At 36.3% G+C, this 27260-nt stretch overlaps 1 protein-coding gene across 2 annotated transcripts; it reads left to right on the forward strand.

The window, feature by feature from the left end:
- Nucleotides 1-68: 68 nt before the first annotated feature.
- On the forward strand, nt 69-25791 carry LOC132299317 (uncharacterized protein At5g08430). Of its 2 annotated transcripts, none has more exons than XM_059795848.1 (10): nt 69-401; nt 1063-1117; nt 2807-2895; nt 2989-3843; nt 10943-11055; nt 12147-12206; nt 14172-14222; nt 16103-16173; nt 19055-19311; nt 25265-25791. In XM_059795848.1, the coding sequence occupies exons 4-10, from the start codon at nt 3180-3182 to the stop codon at nt 25663-25665; spliced, it is 1617 nt and encodes a 538-aa protein (XP_059651831.1). In that variant the 5' UTR covers nt 69-401; nt 1063-1117; nt 2807-2895; nt 2989-3179; the 3' UTR covers nt 25666-25791. The 2 variants fall into 2 exon arrangements, with proteins under 2 accessions (XP_059651831.1, XP_059651832.1); XM_059795849.1 differs by having other exon boundaries at nt 71-401; nt 25268-25791.
- The last annotated feature ends 1469 nt before the right edge of the window (nt 25792-27260 follow it).

The raw sequence follows: 27260 nt of genomic DNA on the forward strand, positions 1-27260 counted from the left end.
TGGCCAAACAAGGAGTGCATATATCATTTCTCTTTTTTTTTTTATTTATTATTCACCAAATCAACAGGTAGCAGTAATTATCCTCTCTCTCCTCAGCTGTCTCTCTCCAGTCTCCACATCTGTCTGTCTGTCTGTCTCTCTCTCTAACTTCCCTGATATGGTGCGTAATACGAAGAGAGATTCCTGACCGTTTTCAGTACACTTTGGAGTTCGGAAACCTAGCTTATAACGTCTTCTTCTTCTGTGGTGTCTTTTCACTTAACCAGTACACCGCCTTCTTTTTCCCCTCTTTATATACATACATACATACATGTGTTTGTATATATAATATTTATGTGTGTGTGAGAGCGACATTTTTCATCTATTGTAGCTGGTAACAATTCGAAACATTTGAACCGAAGGTACTGATTACTTGCTTAATACAACTGCTTAATCTATTTTTTCTCTGAACTGAATTCCGCAGCACATTTCCTTTAATTTTATATTTATTTTATTTATTTTTTTTTTGCTTTTATGTTCTTTCCTTTCTTAACTCGTGTTGTTTGAATGATGGCAAACGAAATAACATATATGACAAAAATGAACTGCTTGTGATTTTGTGGAGTTCCTATTCAATAATTTTCCTTTTATGCACTGTTTCTAACTTCATGTGAAACTAAAATAATAAGCTAGGTCATGAATGGAGTCGTTAGGCAAATCGATAGCCATATAAAATTTCATTTTAGAAAGTCTATATATGTAGTTTCAAGAAAAACCTAAAATTGTTAACATTTCCAGAAGGCTCTACATTTTTTTTTTCTTTTTTATTGTTTTATTTGTGTGTGTATATATATTGGGTAACAATTTTTTTTCTTCTTTATTATTGTTTTATTTGTTCGTGTGTGTATATATATTGGGTACCAATTTTTATTGTTTATTTTTCTTTTTTTGGGGCAATGGGCTGCTCTATATTCCCTTTACCCATTTGCATGATTTATCACCCAAGTTATGCTGCTGCTGTTTTATAAATAGCATATGCTATTTCCCACTCCCTGATTATTCTTTATTTATTTGTTTTGATAGTCAAGTGGCTGAAGAAGGTGTCTGATCATACAGAAGACGAAAATCCAAGTCTATGGTAAAACCTCCGTCTGACTTTATCACCTGAGAAAGGATTTATTTATACTTATTCTCCTGCCTTTGTCATATAGATTCCACATCTTTTTTTTCTTTCATTTTCTATCAATGTCTATTTATTTACGTGGTTTTTTGACTGAATTTTTTTGGGATGCTTTTAAGCATTAAGGGTCCTCCATGATCTTACTACTATGTTATTTTCTATTGGTAAATATCAATAAAACTAAACCTTCTTTTTCTTCTTCTAGTTGAGATTATTACTTTTGATAATTATAAAAGGATATAGAGAAGACTACAATTGCTTGCAATAAAAAAGTTTTTGCAACGCAGGTGTTTTAGGGTGGCATCTGATCAATCCTAACGTTGGATGATCAATCTCTGGAATCAAACTAACAAAAATATGAAGGTCGTAAGAAGTTGGGATGAATTAACTAAATGGAAAATATGGTAGGAATGGAAAATATGTTAGGTTTTTTTAAATACACAATGGGGATGGCTTGCTTTGCTTTACCCTTACAAAGAGATGCATACATTCTCCTTCACTGTAGGAATGAAAGGAAGTTTCTCACTGCTCAGTTTCAGAGTTGAAGTGTGTGCAGAATGTGGCTCATGCCGCACACTAGTTGCTGACAGAAGAATTTGTTTGGACCTTTCAGGTTGAGACTGTGTCCATTGACCTAGATCAGGGGACTGGGTAAATGACAGAGACACGTTGTTTTTCCTGTTTCTTATATTGTTTTTCTGTTTTTGTTTTCGTTTTACTGGAACTATTATATTGAGTGTTTTATGGCAATGATTTGATTTTGAAGCATTAGCAATTCTAGTAAGTGGGCCTGTCTCGAATAAAATGATGGATAATTGGAAAGTGCTTTGATTTGCATCAATCCTGACTTTTAGGTACTTTTTTTTTTTTTTTTGGTTTTGTTTTGTGACGAAAACCAGGTGTGTGTATATATATATTTGTTTGTTTATACACTCATCTACTAATTATATAATCAGGTAAATGACCTCTATGGAGGATCTTCTTGGCATAAATCTGAATTGGTTAATGGACATTGTGGATTCTTTTCTTAATCCTTTTTCAATTACTCTTTCCCATATTTTAAAACAACTCGTTAATTTAATTTTTGACGATTGCCACAATTTGTGAATCTCCTTTATCTTTGGGAATTGGTATTATAATGCTTTTCTTCCATTCATTTCGCATTGTTTCTTCTCTTAAAATTTATTTAACAAATTTGTTGTTCATTCGTTTCCTACTTTTTCAGGTCCTATATAATCAATTATTGGACATTGTGGATTATTTTCTTAATCTTTGTTTACTTAGCCTTTCTCATAGTTTAAAACAACTCATTAATTTATTTTTTGATGATTGCCTCAATTTGTGTATCTCCTTTATTTTTGTGAATTGGTAATATAATGTTTTTCTTCCATTCTTTTGGCATTGTTTCGTCTCGCGAAACTTTATCGAACAATTTGTTATTCATTCATTTCCTACCTTTTCTATTCCTATCTAATCTATACTTTTAACATTATATTACCACATATGTATATATTTAAAAATAAGTTTTAATGGGGGGAGGGTTCAAATTTGAATTCTGACCTCAATTACCTTCTCATCATCTATAGCTTTTTTGCTTGTTTTAATTACTAGACCTGGTAACCAAATTGGATGCTTGGTTTAATGTAGGTATTCTTTTGGCATTCCCTCACAGCTGTTCATCCAGAATTTTGAAAAGGATTATATGCTTGCGGCAAATGGAATTTAGCGAACTTGTAGTAAGCGATTTTCTATCCTCTTTTAGAGTACTCATTTTGCATCCATCATTTATCATTTTAATGAGGTCGGTATTGTATATTTGTTATTTGTAGTGCTCTTGGGAGGGTATGAATGAATCAGTTGGTTACGTCTGGCTATGGAGATGAATCTAAATATTTTCATGGTGCATCTTGAGTAGGTTCTTTTCTTTCATCATTTTGTTTTGGAGTTAAGTGGGGTATCTACCATATTTTGAAGGGGAGGGTGCTCTACTAGCTTGGGGTTAGTATATTATATTAAAGACATGGATGAGAGAGTCGAAGATGTGCCATTTTTTTGGATGGAAGACTCTAAAGAGCAGTCCTTTCCTATGAAGATGAAGAGAAAGGTTAGGTCAAAGAAATTTGAGTTTGTAGGGTGGGGATCTAGACCTCTCATTGAATTTCTAGAATCAGTTGGTAAAGATACCAGCAAGCAGTTGTCACAAGATGATGTGAGTGCCATCATCAACGATTATGTAAAAGAAAATAAGCTTGTTCACCCGGCAAAAAAAAAGAGAATTGTGTGTGATGAGAGGCTTCATTATCTTTTTGGAAGGAAATCAGTTGGTCGATTTAAAATCAATGATCTTCTGGAAGCTCACTTCACTGAAAACCAAAATGAAACAGAGGATGAATTGTACAGTTCTGAAGAAGGGGAGGAAAGTGTTTATAAACAACAAAAAGTCTCCAGTTTAGACAAAAAAGCTCCTCCTCAGAAGAAAAAAGTTATTGAAACCCCAAAAAGCTGTTTTGCAGCTATTTTATTTGATAACATTCGGCTTGTCTACCTGAAAAGGAGTTTAGTTCAGGAGCTTCTCAAAAATCCAGAAATCTTTGAAGATAAAATAGTGGGAAGCTTTGTAAGGATCAAATCCGACCCAAATGACTACTTCCAGAAAAACTCGCACCAGCTTGTTCAAGTTTCAGGTAATTTTTGCTGTCATATGTATGCATTCATATTGGTTCTGTTAGGGATTCTACTTCTTTCTTGTAGAATACTATCTGAGTTTCACAGTTTGGACATATGTCCTATTAGTCAAGCCAATTGGGTGTGGGTTATAAACTTTTTATTGTTTAAGTATGAGATTGATCTACACATGATCTCACAGAAACTATTAATTGCCAGTAATTTTTAGATGCTGTTAGATAAAGTTTTGTACAATTTTTGGAGTAATATTTTTCTTTGCATATAGGATTCACTACAAGGAATGGCAATTTAAAAGAAAAATTATATAAATGAAATAAATTTGTCTGATAATTGACAATTAATTTCATTAGCGATGCTTCTGATAAATATGCATTATGTGATGGGTGAGTCCCTAAATCGCAACTTTAATTGGCAAAAATCAATGTGTGACCTCCAATCAAATTTGCAAAAACTCTAATCCTCAAGTTTTGAGATATAGTTCTGTTTGTATTAAGAGTGTGCATATACATGTACATAGAGAGAGACAGAGAGAGGGAGAGAGAGATATGGGTAGAAAGAGAAATCAAAAGAGGGAAGAAGATAGGGAGTAGAGAGGACTTGCAGAACCATTGTGCTTGCTCTCTCTCTCTCTCTCTCTATATATATATATATATATATAACTTTGTGCAATGATGCTTTCTATCTCGTATTATTATTAATGGCTTCTTAGACCTCTTTGTTTTCTTTAGTTTAGTTATGCTCTCTTCAAGTCCTTGTTGTTACTCTTCTCTCTCTTTACTGCTCTCTTGTCTGAGCTGAGGAGTGTCCTCTTGTCATATACCTTTAACTTAAGCTCATACTAACTTCATAGATGTTCTATTCACAATTCCAGCTGAGCTTGGCTTGCTCAGACTTGGCTCACCAATTACATTATTAGTGGTTGAGCTTGTCCCATTATCTACTTACACAAGCTTGAATGAACTTTCTTGGGGGGTAGAGCTCGAGTTAGTTGCAGTGTTTGGTTCACTTGATGCCCCAATAGACTATTGTTTGCCATCTCTTTTAAATTGTGTTTTATGATTTTTCCTTTAATACATTTGCTAAACCAGGTCTTATGACTTTTAAAGAGCACGTTGTAAGTTTTATTTTGAGAGATGATTAGCAAAATGAATGTGAAGGTGGACTGATCAATTGGGTTTCTTGGTAGTTGAATAACAACGTTTTGAGAAATATTTTTGTTTTTTCGGAAAGTGCATAATTATATCGGTAATACTTTGGCATAAAAATATGTATATTTTTTTTCCTTCTGGAAATCAGCATAAAAATATTATGTGCTAATAACCAATGCTATTGTGGTAGGAATCGAAGGGTGATGAAATGAAAAAGAAATGAGGGGTCAATGATTGGTTAAGAAACCCATGTTGCTCGAGTATTCTTGAGTTGGAATATTTTTGTTGATTTTATTGTTGAAGGAAACAACTTTAGTGTCTGGTGGGTCCAGAAAGAAACTTCAAAGGATAATGAAAGCTCGTAGGAAGATTAGGTGATATTCTAGGGAGAGAGCAATTATGCTACACCCCGTGTAACGACTCACTCCACCATATGGCATGATATTGTCCGTTTTAGGCTTGAGCTCACACGGTTTTGTTTTTGGGATTAACCCCAAATGACCTCATACCAATTGGAGTGTACAAATCCTACATATATAACATTTCCCTTTTCCACACCCAGGCGATGTGGGATTGTGCACTTGTAGCTCGCCTAGTGTGGTAGCCTGCCAATGTCTCTTGCACTCGCCCACAGCACGCCCGCTCACAAGGTCGTCATGGTCACCCCCCCTTAGGGGCTCAATGTCCCCGTTGCCATACTTTCGGCTGGGTCCAGTTGTGATACCATTTGTAACGACCCACTCCACCACATGGTATGATATTGTTTGCTTTTGGCCCAAGTCAACACGGTTTTGTTCTTGGGTTTAACTCCAAAAGGTCTCATACCAATTAGAGTGTACAAATCCTATATATCACTTTCCCTTTTCACACCCAGACGATGTGGGATTGTGCACCTTTAGTTCGCCAGTGTGGTAGCTTGCCAGTGCCTCTTGCACCCGCCCACAAGGTCGTCACACCCCGGTTGCTTGATGTTTAGGTGGACGTTTGAGAGATTATCACGAGAATGAATGGAAGGGAAATTCGAGGACCCTTAAGTCTCTTTTTTTTGGTAGGTTAATTATTAAGCTTGTACTAAATGCCTTAGTGTGCATCATAAAGGTTACACAATTATGAATGGGTGGGTCATGATGTGAACATAATTTCGTCATCTTGATGAGACGACCTTTAGGGTCTCTCCTGTAGGACTGGGCAAGTAATTATGAGGATGGCTGCGCATTTGTTGTGATGAAACACAATGTGGCTGAAATAATCACAACATTAAATGGGACAGGACTTTAACAGAAGCTTCAAAGGGGAAGGGTTAGTCGAGGACACTGATCTTATTTTATTGAGGATAAAGGTAAGGAACTACAACTCTCTTGCTTTTCTTCATATCAGATTGGGGTTTAACAGGACTGTCACTCTTCGTATGGTCCTCTTCCTGATGGTCCATGAACCCTAACCATCCTTTTGGACTGTTTAGATTCCCGTGAGTTGCTTCCAACTTGAATAATATGTTTGACAGTAGATGATGCTTTTGGTTTCTCTTTGTCTTCTTCAATACTTATTTATGGAGAGGAGATTATTACATATATATTTGTCTAACTCTTGGATTTTTTATTTATTTATTTTATATATATGAGAGTTCTCAAAGGGTTTTGTGGTGTTCCATGAGAGTTGTGACTTGCCCATAAAGAGGAAGTTCTCATGAGTCTTGTTCATACAGAATAGGTTCTCAAGTGCTTATGGTCATCCCGAAGACACATTCATAATTGAGGGTCTTGTGGTCTCGCTCGAGACTTACCCTCAGGGAGGAAGTTCTTGAGAGTCTTTGAATTATTGACTTTCGTCGCACAACCTTGGGGCCACGTTGTTGAGACTTTCTATACAGATTAAGTTCTTGTAAGTTTAAATGCCGGTAACGAAGCTTATCTGTAAAGAGGTGGTTCCTACGATTTATCATTGCCTTGGAGAAGTGGGGGGCCATATTAAGCTTTAGGTGCTCTTTTTGCCCCCTTTCTCGAGATATGCATCCTGTTACTTGTGCCTGTCTTTGGGGACCTGCGGCACATCCATATAAGATGCTTACTTGGATTTGTCTTATAGATTGTCTGGACCAACCATAAAGGGCCTTATGCCCACATATGGTCCATGGCTTTTGTGGTTTGTTGCACCGAACTTTCATCAATAATTTGTTGTCCAAAGAAGACTTGGGGAGAATTTTGGTGATAGGTTGAATCTAAATCACTCTTTTAATTTGGATGGTTCTTCTAAATGGCTTCCTTTTTATTTTCTTTTTCAGCTTCTCTTTTTTTCTCTCATTGATCCTAACCATTTTCGAAGGTTGGATTGATTCTGATGCCGACCTTTTGACTTATGGACCAAAAATATATTTGATTGGTTTAGTGATTGTTGTGGTCGGATTGTGCAAATATAACAGAGAATTTGGAAATTTACATACCTTTACCAAGGGCTGACATCATGATGGAGAACGTCAATGGCTTTATAATCCTTTGCCATTAGATTAATGATGATTTGGAGCAAAGATTTGTTTGTGGAGGATGAGGGCAGACTCAATAATCAGAAAAATGGGGAAAAAAAGGTCGGATTTGATAAATGGAAAGGTTGTGTTGGATCTAGAAAATGGACATATGGTGAGGAAGGCTGGGCTTAATGGTAGAGAACAGTGGCAACAGCCTTTAAAGTTTAAAAGGCGTGGGAAACAGGGGTTCTAAGGCTCAAGCTTTAATTTAGCACAATGCTAGATGATATGGGGTCCACTTGGAGCATAATTTGGGGGTTGGTCAATTGCATAGTTATAGTAAATTGCATCAATTATTGTCAAATTACATGTATGATTACTTTTATTATGCTAGAGTCTAGTATTGATTACCTCAAATATAGGGTAATACAAGAGTCAACTATTGATTACCTCAATTATGGGGTAATCCATGGTTCATGAGTTACACTCCTAGAAGGTTATGAGCACTTTTCATGAGTTCCATTCGAATGGGAGGTTCGAAAAGTCGCTGAATACTTCTTTTATTACTCTTATTCCTAAGAAGGGCGATGCTTCTGACGTAAAGGACTTTAGACCTATTAGTCTGATTGGGTGTATGTATAAGCTTATTGCTAAAGTCCTTGCGTTAAGATTGAGGGAGGTTCTAGACGGTGTCATTTCAGAGTCTCAGAATGCGTTCACTGGGGCTAGGCAGATCCTGGATTCCGCTCTTATTGCCAGTGAAAGTGTGGATTATAGGCGTAGTAGTGGGGTTCCTAGAGTTCTATGTAAACTGGATATCGAGAAAGCCTATGATCATGTTTGCTGGAATTTTTTGTTTTATCTGTTGGAGAGGATGGGTTTTGGAGAGAGATGGGAGGAGATGGATTGAAACATGTGTTTCGTCTGTCAGATTTTCGGTGTTGGTGAATGGGTCTCCATCCGGGTTTTTTTGACAGTTCTCGCGGTTTGAGGCAAGGGGACCCTTTCTTGCCTTTCCTGTTCGTTATTGTTATGGAGGCTCTTAGTAGGTTAATGAGAAGGGCTGTGGCCTTGGGGCTCATAAGGGGCTTCAAGATTGGTCCAGATGCATCTCATCAGTTGGAGATCTCTCACTTGCTTTTCGCGGATGACACTTTGGTTTTTTGTGAGGCAGAGGTTTCTCAATTAAGATATTTGAGATGTGTCCTGGTTTGTTTTCAGGCTATTTCTGGGTTGAAAGTTAACGTGGGAAAGAGTGTGCTTGTCCTTGTGGGGGAGGTTCAGTAGCTGAATTATCTTGTAGCTGTTTTAGGGTGTGGAACGAGCTCTTTACCTATTTCTTACTTGGGCTTGCCTTTGGGTGACTTGTCAAGGAGGGTGGGAAGTTGAGACTTCGTGATTGAGCGATTCGAGAGAAGGTTGGCTGGGTGGAAAAATCAATATCGTTCGAAGGGAGGAAAAGTTACTTTGGTGAAGAGTACTTTATCCAGCCTTTCAACTTATTTTCTTTCGCTTTTCCAGATCCCCTCCTCTATTGTTGGAAGACTTGAGATGCTTCAATGGAATGGAACTTCCTCTGGGGTGGTCGGGGGGAGGAGTTTAAATTTCATCTTGTCTGGTGGGAGTAGGTTTGCAAGCCCTTTAAGTTGGGAGGTCTAAGGATTAGGAGATTGGTCCCTTTCAACAGGGCACTCCTAGGCAAGTGGTTATGGAGATTCAGCAGTGAAAGACATAGAATGTGGAGAAAGGTCGTTTCATGTCAGTTTGGGGAGGAGCGGGGGATTGTCAGCTAGGCCAGTCAGATCTGTTGTCGGCGTGGTGGGGTGGAAATCCATTGGGAAGGGTTGGGATGAGTTCTCTAAGTATATGAGATTAAGAGTTCAGGAAGGATGGCACTGGTTCGGATTCCTTGACTTGGGTTCTTTCTTTGCAGGAGACTTTTTAGGTCCGGTCCTTTTTCTGCCTTTTCGGGTTTCACGTTACCACTTTCCCGTGGAAAACGGTTTGGCAATCGAATGCTCCTCTTAGGGTGGCCTTTTTTGTGTGGATTGCTGCTTGGGGTAAGATCTCGACTCTGGACAAGATAATTAAAAGATAATTAAAAGAAAAGGTAAATTCCCCAAAGACCCAAAAGAGTAATGAATCAAAAGCACACATTCCAGTTTGCGGTTTGGCAGCTTCACTCCTTTAAAGTCCTGCCTGTTCAATTTTTCCTGAGCGATCTACAGAAGCATAAGGCTCTTCCCCTCTCATCTCTAGTGCATCCACCTTGCCTACTGCTCACAATTTCCACCATAAAATCTAGGTATTACCCTAAACCCTAATTTCAGTTGATCTCCTTCTGAAACCCCTATGCTTACATACACACTCCATTCCATCAATCTGTTAGCTTTTCCGAGCAAAATGAACCTCTCAGCACTTAGAAACTCCACACAAACCCTGAAACATCTATTTAGTAATAGTGTCAAGAGCAGGAAGTAGAGGACCTTGCCATCCATCTTCTCTATTGGATTGCCGTCAATATAATGGTCAACAAGATCATCATTGTTGTTGGGCATGGACAATCATATTTGGGATATTTGGGAGGGATTAGCGAACCATTATTCTGATATTTTTTTTGACATCTTGTGCTTCTGAGTGATGTTCATCATTTTCTACCACAAGATACTGCAAAATTTTAGAACTATGCGATCTCATTTCAGTTTTCTCATCTTGTGCAAGAATTAAAATAATGAGTTCTACATTGTGATCTATCTTGTGATCTTCAAGATTCTAGATATATCCTGTGATATCACTAGTTTTGACAAGATTTAAGACAATCCTGTCAACCGATTCATCTTTAGTGTGCTTAATTTTGTGTGCATTAATGTTCTCTTAATACATCAACTAATTTTTTTATTCCCAATGAATGGCTCAAGGTCACAAGATTTAAGGCCTTTCGATTTTGACTGACTCACAACTGTTACTAAACTTGCGTGTGAAAGGCTACTGTCCATATTTCTTCTGCATAACCACACACACACACACACACAAACAAACAAGCCCATCTCTGAATATTTATGCCATGTTCAACACTCGTATCATCAACAAACATTTATTTGTGTTTCCTCTGTTTAAGAATGAGGAGTTGCTTTGAATAAATCTCGTCTCTGTGTTAGTGGTATTTCTGGGGCCACAGCCATGAAAAATTGGTTACTGCTGAATATAGGGAAATCATAAAATTTTTTGAGAAGTAAAATTGTTCTTACCGAGTGCAAAAGGGACTCAAATCAAGAGTCACATTTTCTTTCAAATCATGCTAATGAAACACATTTTAGTAGCATAATTATTCTGTTGATATCTGAGGCATTGTTTTTGCCACATCTACCAATTATTTTCTTATGCATCCCCTACCATTTGGCACTATTTTCTCTTGATATGTGTTTCATTGGTTCTATCTTTTCTAGGTTTGATAGTTTTCATATTGTGGTATCATTTATTTTTCTATAGGTGTAAGGAATGCCTCTGGAATTGGTGATATTGGATCAGAGATTCTGCTTCAAGTCTCTAATTTAGTGAAGGACATTAACATTTGCAAGCTGTCAGATGATAACTTCACTGAGGTAATTAGCTTATGGAACTGTTCCTGTACATTTAAACTCGATTGAATGGACTTATGTTGCTCTGTCACCAACCTGAAGCCGATCAATTAGAACTATTCTGAGTTCAACTTGAGTCAATTTTAATTAATGAGTGTAGACATTGAGCTAGTTCTCTATTCACTCTTAAATTCTAACCTTGTAAATTGGAAAACATTTTCTGGGCAGATGTGCTTCAAGAATGAGGCCAGAAGCCCCTCCATCTATCCATGTAATTCTTAAAATTGTCATTCTTAAAAATGATGAGAAAAGCAATGTTGAGGTGTTCTCAGGCCTGGGAAAGATATGTTATCCAATGATACAAAAGAAAACGAAATTACCGCTAAAGATTTTGTTCATTAGTTTTTATTATGGACTTGGAGGGTTGTTGATTTGGTGGAATTCTTGGCAGAAAGGATTTTATACAAGGGTAATTTTGACTTAATTTTCTATGCAGATGGGATATCTGAGCTTCTTTTATTGAAGGAAATTTTCATTAGGCATCAATAAATCATCCAATATTGGGAAAAAGGAAAAGGACAGATATTGCATATTGTTGTTCCCTATTTCTCATACTTTTTGTTTTATATTTCTTGTGTGATTACTTGACTAACATATTGACATATACTGAACTTGTATGTTCATCTCTTAAACATTGAAAAAACAATAGTAGTTGCCTTGATCAAAAGTTGTTTGAATACTTTTTGAACCTCAGGCTTTGAACTTCCTTCTCTGATTAATCAATTTGTATGTTTTGATTGTTTAATTGAATGGGTTTCAATTATTCAGGTGGTCCTTAATTATTTGTTTTCGCATCTTAGTGATATCAAGCTCTTCAATCAGCCCGTTATTTGAAATGAAGGTTACAGACTTTCTTAAGATCATCAAATGCTTTGCTTTAAGCATTAGTTCATGTATAGGATGGCAATCTGGCATGCATTTTGGTGTGGGCAAAAGACTTGCATTCCATTAGTACATGCATTTTTGGTGTGTGCAAACGGAAATTTGTATATTTGTGAGTTGAGTAATTGTGCATGCATTCTGCTAGGATCTTAGCTTTGTCATATTGTTTACAGGAAGAATGCGAGGATTTATGTCAGAGAGTAAGATCTGGTTTGCTCAAGAGGCCAACTGTTGTAAGTTCTCTTATGTATTAGTTTAATCTATTACTTATTAATATGACCTCTGTAACTATGTTATCCTAAAAGTTATTGTTTCTCTAAGAGAAATTCCATTCTACAATTACTGTAACTTACATTTTTCATGATTAAAGAAAGATACTATTGAGTGATGAGTGAGATAACTGAAAGCAGTTTATTAATGTAGAAAGAAAGACTTTCTGCATGTTGCTCATCTTTGGTGAGATCGTTAAACTCTGCACGTTGTTACTAAGTAGCCGTGCTTTCACAGAAACTAGTGGCTTGTCTTCGTGATCTACGTCTGTTGTCTTTGGGAGCGCTCCCCCTTTTGGGCGCCTATAATGAAATCTTGCTTATCAAAAAAAAAAAAAAAAAAATTGTAAAAACTAGAGGCTTGTCTAAAGGTAAGGTGACATAGTGGGTAGAATAATGCAGTCCTCTCTCACGAGGAATAAATAATAAACAACACAACCGTAAGCTTCAATACTCTTTTGAGTGGCTTAAAACATGACGTTTGAGTCTTGCTTATGTGTTCATGGTTCTAGGTATTGGCAGTGGTCTGAATGCTGGTACGCGTGATAAGTGATGCATTGTAATGTCTGTTGAAGTAAAATTATACGCATGGATGATACAATGGAACTCCTGAATGATGAACCTTTGGGGAAAATGAAGAAAACGAAAACACATACCAGAGTATCTATTTGTATTTGTGTGTGTAACACATTTAAGTTAATATATATATTGTGAATTCAAAAGTTGGTAAAATGCTTTGTTTAATTGGGATATTTCAATTTCGAAGTTCCTTGTTGGGATCATTAAGCTCACACAGGGACATGCTATCATATCCTTGTTAGGATATTTCAATTTCAATTTCAAACGACATGCTATCATATCCTTCCTTACTAACTTTTTCCACACTAACTTTGGTCTTCCTCTTCCCCTAGTATTTTAGCCTTAATGTGGACTATGTCACTCTTTGTGACTGGTGCACTTAAACGTCTTCTTCGCTCATGTCTAGACCATCTTGGCCGATTATCTCTTATTTTATCCCCAATTTGTGCTACTCCAACCGTCTCCCAAATGTGATAATTTCTAATTCTATCATTTCTAATCTTTTTTTTTTTTTTTTGTTTGATAAGTAAGACTGTATATAAAGAAGCATTCAGAAGGGGAATGCATCTCTCAAAAGCTACACAAGACCAAATAGGACCTCTAATCTCTCAGAGTCAGTATCATTTCTAGTCTTACTGCACGGATCTCAACATTCGCATTTTTGACACACTCACTTTATGCATATGTTGTTTCCTAGCTGCCCAACATTTTGTGCCATAAAATTTGGCTGGTCTAATAGTTGTTCGATAGAGCTTCCCTTTCAATCTTAAGGTGATGTGCCTATTGCACAGTTTATTAGAGGCACTCGTTACTTATCAAAAAAAAAAATTTAGAGGCACTCGTCCATTTAGCCTGTCCTGTCTAGATTCTGTGATTAACGTTATATCCAATTTCTCCTTCATTAGAGCCATTTCTCATTTTAGAAAATACATAGTAAATGAGTTGCAACCCTTTCAATCTTAATGGGATGTGCCTATCAGACAATTTATTAGAGGCACTCGTCCGTTTAACCCATCCTGTCTTGATTATGTGATTAACGTCATATCCAATTTCTCCTTCATTAGAGACATTTCTCATTTTAGAAAATATATGCAAATGAGTTGCAAATACAATTTATACCCGTCATTTGAGTAATTCCAATATGCATCGAGAGCTGGGACTTACCCAGTCAAAACAAAATTTGTATATTTGTGGAAACCACATTTCTGGAAAGCAGATCTGTTATGGGCGTATGGTTCAATATCAGTATCAGATGTTTATTGGATTAAGTTCTTAGGTTCCTTTTTCTATAATATGTTTCAAAATTTGCTCTCACCATTGATTTTTTGACTAGATTGCTTTCCTTAATAGGTGGAGTTTGAAAAGAAGGCACGGATTTTACATGAGGATATAACAAAGCATGTATGTATTCTTTGTCTCACCAAGAAAATGATTTTTGAGATTGGTATTGCTTTTATCTTGCCTTTGTTCACTTATTTTTCATCTCCTATTAGTTGTTTATAGTTTGGCACCCAAGGTTTCTCAGACTAGAGGAAATTGTCAAAATACAGAAAACAGAATTTTTTACTGATATATGAATGTATATTTCAATGTACTAATAGATATATGCATTTGTGATTTTTTTTAATCCTACATGTGGACATTCCAAAATGAACTTCAGGAATCAATAAAGTAGAAATTGCTGAACAAAAAATGTCCGGGAATGTCATGATAAAAAATCTACTAATTGTGAACATTTCAATTTTAGTGGTAAAAGTATTTGTTGGCAGGCATTCTCGGGTGGTGCACCATTAAATTGCTGTTTCTTACACATGAATGTACAACATTTTTACTACTTTCAGAAATTTAATCGTAGCATAATATGTAACTAAAGATCTCTAGCATATGATATTACGCATTTTTATTGTAGAAATCTTAATGTGGATATTAACTTCTTAAACTTCTAAAATAAATGAAGGTGCCAACTGTGAGAGTGAAGAGGAGAAAGAAAACATATGGAGAAGTTGCAGTTAAAGAAGTCTGAGACTTTATGCTGCCATCGAGTAATAATCCAAAAGACTCAGAAATAACCCTTAATTATATGTGAAAATTATTCCTGAATGTATGTTTTATACTGACATACTTGGAATTTAAGCTCTTGTAACACTTTGGAATCTATAGTAATGCATTGGTTACTCAATTTACAGTAAGAAAATATTATCATTCATAGATGTTTGTATATTGATCCTCGTGCACTGGGCTAGCCCATTAGATGTTAATATATTGATGTAGCTTAGTATATTGATTCTCTTGCACTGTGCTAGCCCGTTAGATGTTAATATATTGATGTAGCAATTTATTGTATCCATCAATGGGTCAACAAAATAAAGGGTTTCAACAGATATTAGTATATCCTGACATGTTGACTGATGCAGTCGCATTGTAAAATATCAGTTACTACATATAACATATAGCAATGGTTGAATTAATAATTTTGATGAAGTGTCAATAGTCCTTTCAGAGACTGTAGGGCCAAGGACGAGATTTCATTTGATGGTAAAATCATGATTTATAATTCATCTTGGCATGCATATGTACATAGATACACAGGGATATTTATTTGCTTGTGTATTTATATCTACATAGACACTAAATTTAATTTGGAAATAAAAGAGAGAATGTACAATCAATATAGTTTTTTTTTTTTTCCTTTTCTTTTACCCTTTTTGTTGGAGGGATATTGTAATTTCAGTTCATTCAATATTAGTAATATGAATAGAGGGAAAACCCAGTCAAAGGTATGCACTAGTTTCTGCTGGTTTTCTAAACCCAGTCAACATATGGTTTGTTGGATGTCTGCTTAATAACTGAAAATTCAAAAATAAGATCCCCATTTTGCAATTGTTTTTATGAAAATGTCATTTAAGAATTCTGGCAGAAGACAACCGATATTTCAAAACACCTATAACGTTGTATATATCTTATAAAATCGTTGTTGTTAGAGAGTTGGGCTAATTATAACTAATTTGGATACATCATAGAAGTTGTTGCCATCCAATGATATGGATCCCTTTTCTCATTAGTTGTCACATTAGTTTATCCCTAGAGTATAATTGATCCTCTATGTGCTGTTATTAGTTGTCACATTAGTTTAGAACACTGCTCTCACTATCCATTCATCCCCCTGTATTCAATTTCATCACCCTTAATTTTGAATTCTCCGTTATCCTTTTAATTAAAAAAGTTGTTCTCCTTTTTCTCATTTTGATCTTTTCTGCTTCATTATTTTGTATTGGTTTCAGTGGCTTGTGAGAGAAATTGTATTGTTGCAAAACCTCATTGATCGAGCCAATGAGAAGGGATGGCGTAAAGAATATCCTTTGATGATAGCTGATTAGTATGCATCACTATTGCAAGTGTTTCCCTATATCTTGATAGTACTGTTCATCTTTGAAGACCATCCCGCTCTTTGGCAAAAATGTTGATTGATAATGTTTGCATGGATATTTATTGGCTGCAAAAATTGGAAAAGAAAATTATTTTGTGATATTATAATATTCTTATCTACTTTTATTTTCCTCACAGTTGTTCTGTTAAAGGTCATCCTTTTTTATTCCGGGCATTGATCTTTTTGATGTTGCAAAACATAGTTTGTGAACAGAAAATTTTGAATTTGGGTGACATGAGTTTTTTGTTTTACAAATGCAATATATTCTTTTCTAGTTGGATCATTTGCTATTTCATTTTATTTGTATTTTATTTTGTCTACCGAATTTATGAAATTGTTATTATACTTATTATGCCTTGGTGAGATTTCAGTTAAACGCTGACCAAATCCTAGATTGTATGCTTGATTAGAATTTTTAAAAGGCCACAATTGGATTTATTTTATTTTGATGGTTATGTTGTTGTCAATTATCATAGTTGTGGACCAAAATCTTGATATTGGTAGAAAAATTGGGGGTTTCTATATTTGTTTTATGGGTCATCCAAATCAAAGGGAGAAATGCATGAATTTGAAATTTATATGTGACTATGGAAGTCTCTAAGTGGAGTATGGTTCAATGCTTTTACCAAGACCAAGAAGAGATCGCAAAATCGTCTCCAGGGGCTGAGACAGTATTTGTTTCAGTTATACATATTTATGTATATATAAAGCAAAACTATCAATGATTTTAATTGATAGTTTTGTCTCATTTCAAGCACAAGATATCACAACACCAGACCAAGTCGAGTTGCAACGTCATTCCAGGATTACTGGTGAAAGGGTAAGACTTGCTTACAAAAATGAGCTATTTTATGTCGAATCTTTTTTTACTGAGACTCTTATAGAGCCAAGTTGTCTTCTATCATCTTTTTATTTTTGGAAGAAGTTGGGCCTTAAAACATTTTTTTTGAAACTCTTGAAATTTATTTTTTTGATGGTTTTTAAGGTTTACATAAGCTAAAGTAGGGAGATGAATTATTATTATAATTATTTTTTTTTTGTAGGTTGTTTTGTTCATATATGTTTTTTTGTACACATATAGTTGAGAAATAATATATGTTCCAGGTGGAGTAATATTGTAATTTGAGTAACCTAATTTTGGAGCAAGTCTAGTCTTGGCTAGTACTCTAATTCTCCTCTTTCTTTCAAAAATCTTTGACACAACATGGACTGGTGAAGTACTGGTGTGCCTGCTAGATCATGGCATTATCAATGGAAGAGTGATATGAATGAGAAGATGATAGCTTTGCTTTGAAATAATAGTTGAAACTTACATCTGGGTGAGTAGGCATTATATATCGTCTGGATGGAACTATTTTCTTGGTTGGTGGTGCCAAAAGGCTTCATGCTAAACCTTTGGGACTAACTACTTCAAAACCATTTTTTTTTTTTTTTTGCTTTCTGGGGAGCGTGCTTTGCTTCCGTTGGAATTTATTTTTTGTAATGGTTCAAATGATTGTTGTCTTTACAAACTTGACATAATGACTGCCTCTAATGATAGTAATTTTTCGAAAGATGTGTATATAAAGTAGCCTCAAGGTATTGTAATCTCCAAGTATGGTATATTTTATTTTTTTTCTATGGTAAAAGCAAGTCTTATCCGAAACTTATAAATCCTACAATAATTATTTTTATTGCTTAGAGAAAGACAAAATGGAGGCATGCTAGCGGTATCCTTTGTGACAAATGAATACCAAATAAATTAATAGGAAAATTCTCTAGAACGGTTATTAGGCCAGCAATATTGTAGGTAGTGAGAGTGTTTGGTGTTTAAAAAGACACAAATACATGTATTCATGTAGTGGAAATGAGGATGCTATATTGGATGATAGGAACCACTAGAAGAGATAAGATAAATAATGAATGCGTGAGGGGAACATTAGGTATAGCATAATTTTAGGGAATGTAGACTTAGGTGGTATGGTTATATTCAACGTAAAGCCAATGATGCACCTATTAAAAGAGGAAGAGTTGTTTGTTCAGAATGTAAGCGACAAAGTGGCTGGAAAGCTTACATGGGATGAAGTAATTAAAAACTGCTTAAAAAACTTAAATTTAAGAGAAGACATGGCCATAGGAAAGAATGGAAAAAGAGAATCCATGTGGCCAGCCCCTTTCATGTGGGATATAGGCAAGCATGATAATGATGATGCATAGAGAAAGATACAACATGGAGACAAGATGTCTCATCATACACCACCATCACCCTTGCCTTTATAAGAAAGTGTTCTGAATATTTATATAAAAAAAACATAACGTAATGTTTATATGAAGAATATAAATTTATGGTTGTGTGCTTGTTGTGCCCTTGTCCTATTTTTCTAACATATGTCCGTTGCAGTGTCGTGTTTGTATCCATGCTTCTTAGTTAATGATAGAATGTTTAGGTAGCTTGTCAACTGTGGCTAGGCAAACTTTGTTCTATGAGAAGTTATTGAGCAGTTAACATCAAGTGTGACCTATAGGACTCTATGTATGTATGCATATGTATATTATGTATAATTGTGTAGTACTAGTTTATTGGTTATTGGCTAACTTCTTCCTTGGGACCCCATTTCAATAATTTGCTAGGTTTCCAATTGTTCAATAAGCCTGTAATTTTTCAAAACAGGCAAGGCATTTCCATAGTCCACACCTCTTTGCTAAAATAATGCTCCTTTAATCTTCCAATGACATCCAATGACAGGAAATACATACAAAATGGGTAATCCAGACATAAACTTGCCTTAAAAGTACCATTGGATCCTTGACTTGCTTCAGTTTTTACACTAAAAGAGTATATGGAGAGAAAGCAGCTGCTGCAGACACCATCTGAACAGTCAAGACTGTTGCTTGAAGTTCCGAAAGTAATTGCTGATGAATTAGAGCCGGAAGCTATACCGCAGGAGGACTTAGGAAGTGGGAAACAATACAATAATGGTTTGCCGGGATCAACTTATGAGGGTGCTGCAGAAATCTCGACTTGTGATTTGGAAGCAGATCAAACTCTGCCAGTGCAAAATTCTGGAAATGCAGTTACCACAGGTGCATTATTAACAGTAAATCATTTATTTGCTTGAAGTATGCCTTTGTAGATTTTTTTTTTTTCCTGATATCTAATTTTTTCTCTTATCGTCGTCAATCTTTTATTGCCCATGTAGATGCCAGTAAGGAAGCTAAAAAGTTGTGAGAGAAGTTGAATATAGAGCATATGATATTCTCTATTCTAAATTGGGTGCAAAAGATCTGAATAATAATAGATATAAACTTGTTAAACTACGGAAAGGAAGTCTAAATATTTTAATCATTAAATACATCAAGAATGAAGATTCCATGATTTTATTAAAATGGACAAATTAAAGAAAGATAGAAAAGTTACTTTCAGAATTAAAAAAAATCTTTTAGAAAGTTTAGGATTAATATAATAACCTTAGGAATAACCTATTTTTTCATAGAATCAAGGACTACGAGGTTAAAATTTATTAAGAAAGGTGTAATCAGGTTGGCTTTTGGGAGTAGATAGCATTCCTAGGTTTGAAAGTGTTTAGGGGATGAAGGTGTGTCTTGGCTAGCAAATTGTTTAATAAAATTATAACAACTTAGAGTGATTGAACAACTACAACTGAAAACTGAAGTGTTTAAAAATGGATCCTTGTCAAAGAGGTCAATGATGGAGGCTATTTTCTTGTTGAGGTTATTAATGGAAAGAAATAGGGAGAAGTTGAAACTAGTTCATATAATTTTCTCTAATATAGAGAGAATATGGTAGGGTTCCTAGTGATCTAATATAAAAGGTTTTAGGAAAGAAAGGAGTCATAAAGGGATATATTTCACACAAGAAATGACATTTATGTTGATGTGTGAAATAGTTGGAATGACGGTAGAGGTAACAAGTGAATTTTCAAATACTGGAGCCTTACATCAGGGGGTCGACTTAATCTCGTAAATTGTTGCCTTAGAATGGAGGCATGACAAGACACATTTATGTTGAGATTCCATGGTATATGTTATTTCTTGATGATATTGTTTTAATTGGTGAAACGAGAGGAGGAATGTGACATCCCACATCTCTTGGTGGGGAAAAGTTGTTGGCACTTACAAGGGGGATGCCTCCTACATGTGATGCGCATTTTGAAATCCGAGAGCGTCAATAGGGTGCAAAGCAGACAATATTTGCATAATGTGACCTGCCCTTGGGTTTTCGTTGGGTGCTTACAGTTGAGCATAGTCCAAATAGGTTAGTTGCTTGTTATAAGGCTCAGTTGGTTGCTAAGGGTTATTCTCAAACCCATGACATAAATTATCAGGAGACTTTTGCTCCTGTTGGCAGGATGAACACCATCCATCTGCGTATTAATTTCCATTGCTACGATTGTATCTTGGTCTTTATTTCAGTTAGATGTCAAGAATTCCTTTCTCAATATTGACTTGTAGGGGGAGGTGTATATGGTTCCCCCTCTTGGCTTTCGCTTTCCTTTTCATTTCGGCATGGTATGTCGTCTTTGTCGCTTCCTGTATGGCCTCGAGCAATCTCCTCAAGTTTAGTCTTATCGCTTTGGCACTGCCATGCTCCAATTTGGTTTCCATTAGAGTGAAACTGATTGTACCTTGTTCTTACGTCATTCAAGTGGTAAGGTAGTTGCTCTCATTGCGTATGTTGCTCCTACCGTTGATGACAATATCGGAATTGTTGAGGTTAAGAGCTATCTTGGCTATCAATTTGAGATTAAGGATCTTGGTCTCCTTCAGTTCTTCCTTAGCATTGAGGTAGCTTGCTCTAAGGCTGACATTTATGTTCTTTAACTTGCTTTTTGCTTCTAGCTAGTTTGGCACTCGTCCTAAGTCCGATTAAGCATGGTTGATTCTAAGGGGGAGTTATTGTTGGATGTTAGTACAAGCGACTTGTTGGGATGCTTATGAATCTATCCATAACTTGACCTGACATTGCTTATACCGTGAGTGTCGTGAGTCAATTCATGTACTCTCCTCGCACCCCTCACCTTAATGTAGCTATTTGGATCCTTCGCTACCTGAAGGGGTGTCTGGGATGTGATTTTTTTTGTTTGCCAATCATGGTCACTTGCGAGTTGAGGCCTGGATAGATGCTGATTAAGCAACATCAGTTTCAGATGGGCTAAGGGCGGATCCAGGAATTATCAATGGGGTGGGCGAATATTTCTTTCGGTGGGCTAATACTAGTAAAATTTATTTTATTTTATTTTATTTTTGGGCTAGGCTAAAATTGGGTACTGTAAAAAAATAGTATTTTTTTTTTGGGGGTGGGCTTGAACCCACCAAAGCCCACCCCTAGATCCGCCAGTAGATGGGATGTCAACTTTGGGCTACTGTACTACTGTTGGTGGCATCTTGGTTACTTGGCGCATTAAGAAACAAGATGTTGTACTGCTGAGGTAGAGTATAGGGCTATGACACTTAGAGTGTGTGAGTTGCTACGGGTGAAATCGTTAACCACAAACTTGTGCCTTCCAGTGTCACTTCCACTCTCACTTTACCGTTCAGCATGATTGGAGTAAGCATATTGAGGTTGATCGGCACTTCATTCGAGAGAAGATCATCGATGGTTAAAATTTGCACTCCGTTTGTCACTAGCTCAGTTGCTTGCAAACATTCCTACTAAGGGCGTTGGCAAGTCTATGTCTGAAGATGTATTGTCCAAGTTGGGCGTCTCAGATATCCTTGCACCAACTTGAGGTGGAGTGGTAGCCAAGTATGATAGCCTAGAATCACGGGATGTGACTTACCATATTAGTTGAGATGTGATAGCCTAGATCATGAATTTTGACTTTATTTACACATATGTCTAGGCATAGAATTTGCAGTGATTTTGTTTAGTTTCCCTTGTAATATTAAAACGTGCTCTTTTAGTATATTTATATACCAGAGCTGTGAATGGGTGATATATGTCATTCAAGCCTTTACATATTTCTCTTGTATTCCTTCTATCTTGCATGTCTTCTGGATGCTCTGGATTCCTTAGTTCTTGTTCTACCCTACCACCATTTCCTGTTGCATGACTAATCAATGTAATGCCTATATATTGCCATGATTTTGTATATCTCTTTTTCTTTTGTAATTGGTTTACTTGTGCTTTTTCTGAGTCGTCCCTTTTGAATTGATAGTTATTGGGTAGTAGGTTGACAAACGTCTGGCTTGGATATCTCTTTTATTTTGTAATTGGTATACTTGTGCTTTTTCTGAGTCATCCCTTTTGAATTGATAGTTATTGGGTAGTTGGTTGACAAACATCTGGCTCGCAAAGAACTGACAAACACTAGTACAGTAGCGCATTGGGCTATTTGATATAGTATAGATGCGGAGACTAGTTGCGTCAAGATAAAGCCTTTTCGGCACAATTGAGAATTCCTTGTTTTTGTTCGATTAGTTCAAATTGATCGGAGGAAGAGTGAAACATTTTCTTATGTGGCGAAAAAATACCTAACATGTTAAAAGGGAATTTCATAGGACGGCCATTAGGCCAACTATCTTATACAGGGCAAAGTGTTGGGCAATTAAAAATAAACAAGAATAACACATTCATGTAACTGAAATGAGAATGCTGAGATGGATGCTAAGAGGCTAGAAGAGATAGATTTACTAATTAAACTGTGAGGGATAGACTAGGAACGTCTATTAATGGGAACTTGTGCAAAAACCCAGGACGGGTTTTGAACGCAGATGGGGTGTGGTATTTGTTAACGGGCTGGGGTAGGGTTTGTCTAAACCCGCCCGTTGCCGTCCCAATGCAGCAGCAGCAGTTTTTAGAGAAAGAAATCCATTTTTTTCCCTTCAGAAGAAAACTCAAACTCAACCAATGAAACCACACCTAATAAAGTTCCAGCTGATTGAAATCAACATAGTACATGGAAATACTGATCTAGGTCAGACGGGATTCCCGTAAAAGAAATAACATCAGTCGCTCACCTCCAATTTGTTCCACGGACTGTTTTCTGTGAGAGAGAAATGAAAGTATACATGTATATAATCTTCTGGCATATTATTTCAAAATATTAGGATACAAACTAAATATATACATAAGTAGTAGATACATCGGTTTTTCTAATAAAATAATTTTTTTGGTTTAGAAAAAGAAAATTCATATATATTGATTTATGGCATTCAGTGATGGCTTTATGGGATTTAATACTACCACATTCTTGATCCCCCCTTGCACTCACTCCCACAATTACAAATATGCTTACTCTAGTTCCCGTTTTATCTAACTTTTTTTTTATAAGTAAAAATTTTATAAAAAAACGCTCGGAAGGGGAGCGGATCCCAAGCAAATACAAAAGACAACAAAGGCCTCAAGCCTTCAAAGAGGCTAAAAAATCAACTACTTCCTCCAAAGAACAATGATCTCTTCCTGAAACCCAACAAAAAAGAGTAGAAATAATCGAGAATTTTAGCACCGAAATCGACAAAGCCTTTCCTTCAAAGAATCTCCTATTCCTTTCAAGCCATAAACACCACCACACACAAAGCGGCGTAGCCCTCCACGCATCCTGACTGAGAGCCCCCACAGGGCAACCTCTCCACGCCTCAATCAACTCTCTAGCAGTTCCCGTTGTATCTAACTTAGATCAGGCAGATTCTTTTTCTCTTATATCTGCCATTAGGGCGGCTTTTAATTTCTCCATTTTGAGTTATAGAAGCGGAGAAATGAATGAGTGGAATAGATGATCTTTCGAAGGGAAGGAATCTTCCATTGGGGCCTTGAAATGTGTTATTATTAATTCTCTTTTTAGTTGGGTGATGGGGAGAAATTGTATATCTATAGAGGAAATTGTTGATTTTTTGGGTCCCTTGGGTCCTTAAGACCTCCTTTTTGGCTTCGGCCCTTGTATAGCTCTCGGGATGTGTTCCCCTTTTGAATACTCTCTAATATATTTTTACTTTTCAAAAAAGGTAAAAAAGTAAAGTAAATAAACAATTTTAAAGTAAAGTAAATAAACAATTTTAATATCGTGTACTGTTAGGTGACAAATTTAGTGTTGGATATCAATTTCTGGCTCTAGGCCATAGATCTTTACATTTTTTTACATAACAATAAATGAAATCACTGTGCAGTCAAAGAGTCGAGACTACAAAAATGGCAATGCTTTAATATTTAGGTTTGCTAATTACGTTTTCTTTCAGGTAATTACAATTTCTGTTATGAATAAATGATGTTCCATTTATACGGAAATTTCATGACTCTGAGATATCAGGTATGCAAGCAGGACAACAAAAGGTCTGCGTTTCCATTTTATTCTTGATATGGCAACAAGCTGGACAAAAAAAAGAGCATTTTGCACTGATGCTCTTTATGATATGGCTAGAACTAGGAACTGAAAAAGAGGGGCAAAAACAAAAACAAAAAACCTTAGCTCCAACAAATATCTAAAACATCTTGTTTAGTGATGTGAGCATTTTTATGGAGTGTTTTTGTTGTTGTTGTTGTTGTATGTGTCTTTTTCCTGATAACTGAAATCTTTATCAAATTATCAGTCCTAGTGTAGGAAATTATACCCACTGGTTATCCATACCATTTGTACCAACTCATCACTCCGAATGTGACAGATTATAGTGAATTTTAGGAGAATAAGACACTAGTCCACCATGATATGTTTCGTATAAATCACTAATAAAGAGTGCATATACCACAGGTATGATTTATGGTGGTTTTGTAGTTTTCTTATTTTTGCCTCCTGTCTTTTTTCTCCATACTTGTTTTTCTATTATTTTCAAAGAAGCCGAGAGACTTGCAGTTGGAGGAGGTTGGGACTTTCAAAAGTCCTTGAGACCGTAAAGACACCCTTTGGGTGGAGCCTTGCCTGCAGTTAAAGCGTACTAGGGTTTAAGTTTACTATTGATCGGACAATTAAGAAAAAATTCCTACTCATTTTACAACTAAATTAGTTATTGTTCAGTTTCTTATCTACATGAGAAGTACAAAAACTCAATACCCTTGATTTTGTTTGTCCATTTTCATCTGAAGCAGGTCAGCCTGCTGATTTTGCCCAACAGCAGAAAGGGCCACCAGTTGTGATAAGGAGCGAAAGCGGTGGTCAGACGGAGCTTCTAAATTCAGGAGGGAACAAAAGCTTTCACGAAATTATGGACAAGCGGGTTAGGGCTCCTCTGGTGATTGATCTGAGCGATGATGATAACGAAACGGAGGGTTGTCAAAACCAGGTTGTTGATGATAATACCGAAAGCTTAATATGGTACTATATGGATCCTCAGGGCTTTGTACAGGGGCCTTTTTCAATGCTTTCACTGAAGCGATGGAGTGATGCTTCCTACTTTGGTCATGACTTCAAGGTTTGGAAGGCTGGTCAGAACCAAGACGCAGCTGTCTTGTTGATAGATGTGCTTCGGCGGATGTTCCCCAATTGATGAGAGGGAGAGTCTTCCATTTGATATTCAATGATTTCATGTTCTTAAATTGTGTATAAATTTTCGTTAAGAGAACCTCAGATTCCCCATTCAATGACAATGTGTGCAATTTCCCTGCCTCTACCATCCTATGTGTGTGCGCGTGTATTTTGACAAGTAAGTAGTGGTATATCATCCCACAAAAGTAGGGCCGCAAACAAGTCGAGTCGTTCGTGAAAGGCTCGGGCTCGGCTCGTTAATTACTCGGCTCAAGCTCGTTTATTAAATAAGTGAATCGAGTTCGAGTCGAATTATGAGGCTTGATTTATAAACGAGCAGAGTCTGAACATCACGACTCGTTTGCTTATGAACCGTTCACGAATCTGAACATCACGACTCGTTTGCTCATGAACCGTTTACGAATTGGGCTTGATAATGCGTTTACGAACATACTCGATTATATATATATATATATATATATATATATATATATATATATGTATACACCCAATTATAATATATACAAAAGTTAGGTTCAAATTGTAATTTTATGTAGCACATTTATATGTAGATATTTATTTATGGTGGGGTCATATTGTAATTGTATATAGAGTTTGTGATTATTATGCAAATAAGCTTTTCTTGTCTTTGTATATAAACCTTTTTATGTTTAGGGTTGATAGAATTTGCGCCTCAATCTGTTCTCTCACTCCATCATTGACCATCTGATCCCTAACTATCTGGCTTCACCGCCTTCGTCCATCACCACTCAACCGTCCTCTCTCCTCTTCTCTCTCTCCTTATATATATATATATATACCAACCTCCACCGGTGCCACCATCGGCCCTATCTTTTCTGGCCGTTCTATCTCCCGCCGTTTGCTCCCTCTCTCGTCGTCTCTGTCTTATTCAGTGACCAAAGCTATTCCTTGCCGGTCATCGTTGTGCCGATTTTTGGCACTGAGAGTTGCGTTATGAGTCTTGCAAGTTGTTGGGATTCTCTCTCGGCATGTGTCTAGGTTCGATTACAGTTGGTGTCACTGTGTATCGTCGCCCATGAGCTATCGAGCTCCTGGCTCGAAATTCGTGAAACATAGCCGAGCTCGAACTAAATTTTTTAGGCTCAAGTTGAGCTCGAGCCGAACTTGAGCAGCCTATTACCTGACGGAGCCGAGCTTGAGCACATCATTACTCGGTTCGACTCGGCTCGTTTACAGCCCTACACAAAAGAGGCTATCGCCTTGCATCCATACTTGGGCATGGTGTGTGTCTATATATAATGCTTATCGACAGTAATTCATCTGCTTGAAATTCTATGGAATAATGAATTTGATTCCATGCTTGTCATGGGTCCCAATCTTGACCTTGCCAAATGGTTTGTAGGTGCCTAATCAGTGTGGGATTAAAGAAATTCAAGATTCTTCCGTCATTTTGCTGGAAAAAGAAAGGGAAAGAAAAAGGCTGTCTACTATTTTCTCTAATTAAAAGCCAAATTCAAGATGATATATATATATATATATATATTTGGTGGTTTTTAAAAATTTCTTATCCTTTTGTTAAAGTGGTACTATGTTGTATTATTTGAGTTTTATTCTATCATTGCTGTTTCTCGTACT

This window comes from Cornus florida, unplaced genomic scaffold, assembly GCF_030987335.1.
Source record: "Cornus florida cultivar Cherokee Brave unplaced genomic scaffold, ASM3098733v1 CherokeeBrave_3.0.0_Hap2_Chr03, whole genome shotgun sequence".
Lineage (NCBI taxonomy): Eukaryota > Viridiplantae > Streptophyta > Magnoliopsida > Cornales > Cornaceae > Cornus > Cornus florida.

Excerpts from the sequence above, each read along its gene's own strand:
- LOC132299317 (XM_059795848.1), top strand. The coding sequence starts at position 3,180 with ATGGATGAGAGAGTCGAAGATGTGCCATTTTTTTGGATGGAAGACTCT. Across the intron at positions 3,844-10,942 it reads CCAGCTTGTTCAAGTTTCAG|GTGTAAGGAATGCCTCTGGA; the intron begins GTAATTTTTGCT and ends ATTTTTCTATAG. Across the intron at positions 12,207-14,171 it reads TGCTCAAGAGGCCAACTGTT|GTGGAGTTTGAAAAGAAGGC; the intron begins GTAAGTTCTCTT and ends TTTCCTTAATAG.